Raw genomic sequence first — 6,396 nt, forward strand, 5'->3', positions numbered from 1 at the left:
GGAGTAACCTTCTGGATCACCACTAATAAAGAGCCTGAAAGTGCTGAGCAGTCCCATAACCACACAGCACCTTGCTCAAAGAGCATTAGCTCCGTATGTGTGCACGCATGGGGGAGGGGGGGAAAGAGGTGCAGTATCTGTGTGGGGAACTCCCACAAGACACTTCATTTCCCCACAACTTCCAAGAGTGCAGGGAACCTACACTTGCCGTTCCCAGCTGTAGGGGACTGTGGAACTTGCAGTGTTACATTTGTGGTGTGCTCCCTCGATTCTGTTCCAACCAAGCCTCTGGGGATGAGGCTTCCGGCCCTCAGGATTCCTCTTCCCACTGCAAATATATAGAGCAAAGCTGCATAAATTACGCCTGCTAGGTTTCCAGGGGGCAACCATTATCAGGAGAGCCCCTGGCACCACGATCATGCAGTAGACGTGTTGTTCCTGGGGCCAGTCACAGCGAGAAGTCAAGGAGTGTCCATAAAGTGGTCACTTTCCTCCGGCAAATCCCCAGAGATCTGCAGTTTTGAGAAGTCCAAACCCCACATCACTGACATGTGCACATAGGGAGCAGGGGGCAAATCCAGCCCAAAGACAAATGGAAGAATTAGAAGAAAACTTGCAAAATTCCCACTCCCGCTTAGAGGAAGATGAAGGCCAATATACTGTTGAAGAATCACTGTGTGTTAAGGGTGCATTGGGGAGCACATTTGGGTATCAAAAATAGGAAGGAGCCATCCTGGACAACTCTATGTTTTTCAGGATAAAAGCCTGACACATTTTACTGCCCTGACATTGGTTAAATTAAGCCCACAAAAAATTAAATTCAATTATGCATAAAATAATTATAGCAGAATTAAAACATACATAATTTTTCAACATAAAAGTGAAAGCTCCTACTTGCCATCCTATCAGTAAAGTCAATGGCCATATTATAGCTCACTGAACATCAATATTTATTGAAATATTCAAAGACAGACAGGTAATAAATCAAATCAATTTCCAATGGAGTTTCAGTAGTTCAACTGTTTTAATAACATATTAAAATGAACTATTAAACAGCCAGGTATTTCAGACTGTCCTGTAGTTCCTTTCTAATCCATGCTGATCACCAAGATATTTGTGTCTATATAGCCTCTGGCTTGCTATTATAATTGGCTTACTCCTTCCTTCCCATTTCCTTCAGTGGTTCAACTATCCAGTGTTTGTAGCACTGAAAGTTAAGACTAGGGCAGTGAAGTATGATAGCACAAACACTGAACTGAAGTTCGCTGTATGATCCAGGTACCGCCTCCATTTTCCCAGCTCCAAACTGGAGATAAAGATATTTCCCCTTTTTTTTTTTGTAAAATACTTGGTTTTGAGGGATGAAAATCAACTTGTAACATCAAAGGGTTGTTATTAAGCCTGACTGTGGTGATTCTAAAGCTGTTTGAGGCAAGGGCTGTTTTCATGTTCAGTTTTGTACAGGGTTGATCATACTGTCAATGCTCAGCCCTGTGCAAATATCCATCTGGCAAGATTGTGCCTAAAAGCTAAGGACCAGATTGTGCTCAGCGTTATGTAGGAATGCAAAGCAGAGGCCTCTGGGAGCCTTCCCTCTTCCAAATGGCCTCTTCTGGCCAGAGACAAATGCATTCCCAGTCCTTGCCCTGCCCTCTATCTCTGCAACAGCCAGTAAAACAGGCTTCCCACGTGCAAGAAGCACCTGCTTCATCCTCTCAGAGGATGGAGTAACAGTTTGCTCTCTCTGCACTCCCAGGGGCATCGAGTCTGCCTCAAGGACACTGGGGCTGATTCACAGGTCCAGACTTGTGCAGTGCTTTCATGCCGGCTGAAGTGTATGGAGAATGCCACCTCCAGTGAGAGTGAGCGGAGAATTCTGATTCAGCAGCACTTCATATCCACTGCTCCAAAAGGCACAAAGGCAGTGGAGAATCAAGCCCTGTTGTCTCCATATTACCCCCTTCCACACTGCAGCGGGAGGCTTCGTGGCCACAATCTGGCCCTTCCTTTGCTACATCGTTGAGCACACCCCTCAGGATTGGATTTAAACGATTCTTGTTCACTTCATATTTCATTCTACATGGCTGTTCAAAATGGCATCAGAAAATCCTACATTCTTTTTTGGACAATATACCTGGTGCTGCTGTGACACAAACCCAACCGCTGGAAATATTTTTCCTCTCTGCTGTAAACTCTCCTTCATAGGTTTATTTTTCCCCCCAGTTGATGAATTTCAAATAATCCCCATGATTTCTTGTCATACTCTTTGAGGCCAGGTCTACACTACAAACTTACATTGATATAACTGCGTTGCTCAGGAGTGTGAAAAATCCACACCCCAGAGCGACCTAGTTATACCGACCTAATCCCTGGTATAGCTTCTCCCATTGACGCAGCTACTGCATCTCGCAGCGGTGGGTTCGTGACACGGACAGAAGCTCTCCCGTTGGCGTAGTGGCATCTTCACTAAAGCACCCACAGCTGCAGCACAGCACATGTAGAGAAGCCTGAAGTGAATCCTCTCCTTTACCGACCATCAGTTTTTTCTAGCTATAGTACGAATAACGTACTAAGAATCCCTCAAAACCACAATACAGTAAATGAAAGGCCCCAGAAGAGCTAAGCTGAACAGCACTCAACTGCCTCTTGCCCCTTCACAACGGGATCATAGCTACTAAAATCTGTACGTACCCACTCTCATTTTTCAGAGTAACAGCCGTGTTAGTCTGTATTCGTAAAAAGAAAAGGAGTACTTGTGGCACCTTAGAGACTAACCAGTTTATTTGAGCATGAGCTTTCGTGAGCTACAGCTCACTTCATCGATATGCTATGCATCCGATGAAGTGAGCTGTAGCTTACGAAAGCTCATGCTCAAATAAACTGGTTAGTCTCTAAGGTGCCACAAGTACTCCCACTCTCATTTGTTCTTCTCAACGTTAGTAATAAATCCATAATCTACCACAGTAGCCATGCTGTGATCACTAGTATAATTGAATGCAGTAAGAGAGATCGTGGGGACTTCTGGGGCAAAAATCCAGTGAGGAAACAAAGAACTGTTGTCCATTTGGAAATTCACATTGTATACAGTGGTCTACCCTCATGCTTACCAGTATGACAACCGTTACATATCAGACTCTCTTTAAGGCTGCCATCTCACTTCAGAGAATGCAGTATAAGGCATAATAGACGTGCTGGGCCGTGGGCTCTCTTCCACTATGTGGGATGGAGGGGAGTATTCGAAAGTGAAAAGGGCAGTGGAGTTTATTAATCCTGCACTTTCAGGGAACTAGATTAGATGATCAAGGAGGGTCTTTTCCACCTTTTGATTCAGTGAATTCAAACCTTAAAGGTGCAGAGCACCTTGAACTTCCATTTTAGTCAGAGGAGTTGAGGAAGCTGAGCATGTTACAGAATCAGGTCCACTTATTATAATATGGGTGCCCATTTTCCTCCAAGCCTGTGGTGTCATCCCTGCCTGAGCACCAGAGTTTGGGGGCTCCAGGGTATTTCAGAAGACGGGTCGGGTTGTGGGAAGGAGAAGTCAGGGAGCACCTGCTTATTACACCATGATCTCTTCCAAAAGAAGGAGATAGCTGCATGTAAGCGAGTGTTGCCAATCCCAGCGTTTCCTTATACTCTGCGCCTGCACTGCTGTTGGAGAGGAGAGTTCTGGGTAATATGGGAGCACAGTTCATGAGCCCAGAAAGAGAGCAGCACCGTAAGTCTAGTCTTGTGTGCAGAGATCTCGGCATCTGTCGGGAAGCAGCTTCCACTCTCTGCAGCTCTCCAGCGTCTGTGGCGTTTTGAGGCTGTGGCCTTGTCAGCTAATAACACTCTCCTCCCAGAGGGACTAAGAGGTTAGAAAGACCATAAGGTAAAACCTCATGGAATGGCCCTCAGCCCGCATCATGTGGGTTTCCCCAGGGGCAGGCCCAGGCAGGAACCATGCTAATTTTCCAGTGAATTACATAGTTGCCACCACTACTCACTTTCCTCCCCTTAAGGAGCTTTGCTTTCAATTTACAGATTCCACTCCGCTGGGTTTTCCAGCTCAAATGGAAACCCTTTTTTCAAGATTTTAATTAATCTCAGCATGGAACTTGAGTCACAGGTTCTCAGCCCAGAGACAAAGGATTTTTCAATGCAGAGCTTTAGCCGCCAATGAATGGGGTCATATTTTATAGTAGAGAGTGAAAAAATAATATTTTTAGAAGACTTTGACACTTTTAGGTGAGTTAATTTCCCAGAATGCCATTTTCTAGGCCCAATAAACTGTCAGGTGGAGCAAGCACTTTTGTGTTTTTGTTTTAGATCAGTCAAAATAGGAGCGTTTGAGAAGATGCCATGCAATAGACCATGATTATAACTGAACTTTTTGCCCTAAAGTTGAAATTCACCCCTTCCCTCTTCTCCCCTCCAATAAGGAAACTTCTTGCATATTGGTAGGTTGGAATTCATCACACTCCAACAGGCAGGTTATGAGACTGCAGCTCAGTCTCTACATAGCCACTGCTCATATAATCTCTTGCCACCCTTTGCAGAACTTTGGGGCTTTTGGATCTGCATACGCACAGATATTATAACCCCTGCTCCAGCTGATTCCCCAAAAGCCCCTTCCACTGCGGCATATCTGAGATTTCTTCCTAGCTAACACGAGTTTGTGACAACTCCACCCTCGCCCCCTCCTGTGCACTGCAACACGACTGACTGATGTGGAGTGAAGGACTCTCCTGGACCTCTGCTGCAGTGAATTTAACCCCAAGGGAAGGGAAGCATTCCCTTCTCTGTCTTGTTACATTCTTGACTGCTTTGTCTCATGGAATTTCCAGACAAAGGCTTGTCTACACTGGCACTTTACAGCTTTACACTTTTCTCGCTCAGGGGTGTGAAAAAACACACCCCTGAGTGTTGCAAGTTTCAGCGATGTAACGAGCCCGTATAGACAGTGCACCAGCGCTGGGCACCAGTAGCCATGCTCTTAGTGCTGGTAGCTACGCCCCTCGTGGAGGTGGGTTTTTTAGAGCACTGGGAGCTCTCTCCCAGCGCTGTGCCATGAATACAAAGCCGCGTTAAAATGCTGCCATGGCAGCGCTTTAACGTTGCCAGTGTAGACAAGCCCTAAGAGAGTCCCATGCACTCAATGAATGCAGAATATGCAGTCGAGACTTTTGCCTTCCAGTGCAAGCCCTTGGGAGCTAGTTCAGTCCTTTCATCAGGATTTTGTGGAGTAACAAGCCCCAAGAGTAGGAATGCCATGAATACCTAGTACAAATACGTTAATGTCAGAATCACAATGATACATTTATATCATAGCACATCTAAAGGATCTACAGGTCCAGAACCACGTTTGTGGCTTTTCTCCTTCTTGCCTCAAGAGAGGCACACTCCTACCTCTTAATCCCTGCCTCAGTGCTCTGGTGCATAAAAGGGGTATTATTACTTGCCTATCTCACAAGAGAGATGTGAGGCTTAATCAATTAACCTTTGTGAAATGACTTGAGATCCTTTGGTTGAAGGCTTTATATTAGCGCTAAGCACTCACAGAAATGTTGGACTGGAAGGGATCTCAAGAAGCCATCAGGTGCATTCCCCTGCACTGAGGCAGGATTAAGTATACACTGGCACTTATGGCACTCCCAGTAACGGTCCAGGACTGGAGGAGTGTTAAGTGCCCTGTTCCAAATCTCGTCTCCTATATGCCTACAAGTAACTGAATGTACCCCTAGCCAAGCCAGCCTCCCAAAGTCATCTACAACTTCACTTCTCTTTTCACAGGGGTGTCTCCTTTCCCTGGAAAGGTCCAAGCTGCTATCATCCTTCCCCATCCTTCCCCCGTTCCCCAGCATCTCCTCTCTCTAGAGTGAGGGAACAGCACAGAGTCCATGAACCCCACCCCATGAAAAGTCTGCAACTCACCTTGGAAGTAGATGCCTGACTGGATTTGGAGGACCCTGGGGAGGGTTCTTGGATCCAGGGAATGGATGAATTTTGTCAGGTTTGATGCCATGGTCTGTGTTAAGGCAGCACATGCATTTGGTGTCTAAAGGCCAGCAACTTCTGGGAAGCCCGCCATGGTACTCACAGGAACCGAGTCTGGGACTTCTCTCAGAAACTTTCTGTTGCTGGAGGGAGGCGTGGAGAGGAGAGGTGAGGGAGGCGCTTCTCTTCTTTACTATGATCGCCACTTCCTCCCACTGTGGCAGCTCAAGGGGTGGTGGGGGGCAAGAGTAGGTTGAGCAATACCACAAGAATGGGCATCAACTGACACGGCTAAGTTTATACTGCCTGGTGCTTGGGCATGTGCCAATCTAGGCTAAATGAAGTGCTGCTTATGTTGGTTGCAGCTGGTACCAAATGTAATAGGAAAGAGGAGGTCTTTCTCCACAACTCAACCTA

General features: G+C 46.2%; 1 protein-coding gene across 2 annotated transcripts in view; it reads right to left on the reverse strand.

Moving 5' to 3' along the window:
- The window catches only part of THEMIS (thymocyte selection associated), a 122,301-nt gene extending 116,125 nt beyond the window's left edge, over positions 1–6,176 (reverse strand). The window contains exon 1 of one of the 2 annotated variants that reach the window (XM_043542879.1): positions 5,917–6,045. Coding sequence is in view for 1 of the 2 variants with exons in the window: in XM_037894755.2 (XP_037750683.1) it covers positions 5,917–6,007 (91 nt within the window). In the remaining variant the exon portion in view is untranslated. Of the gene's footprint in view, positions 1–5,916 lie in introns of both variants that reach the window. The other variant, XM_037894755.2, reaches the window with a different exon arrangement.
- Between the last annotated feature and the right edge of the window lie 220 nt (positions 6,177–6,396).

Source organism: Chelonia mydas, chromosome 3 (assembly GCF_015237465.2).
Source record: "Chelonia mydas isolate rCheMyd1 chromosome 3, rCheMyd1.pri.v2, whole genome shotgun sequence".
NCBI lineage: Eukaryota > Metazoa > Chordata > Testudines > Cheloniidae > Chelonia > Chelonia mydas.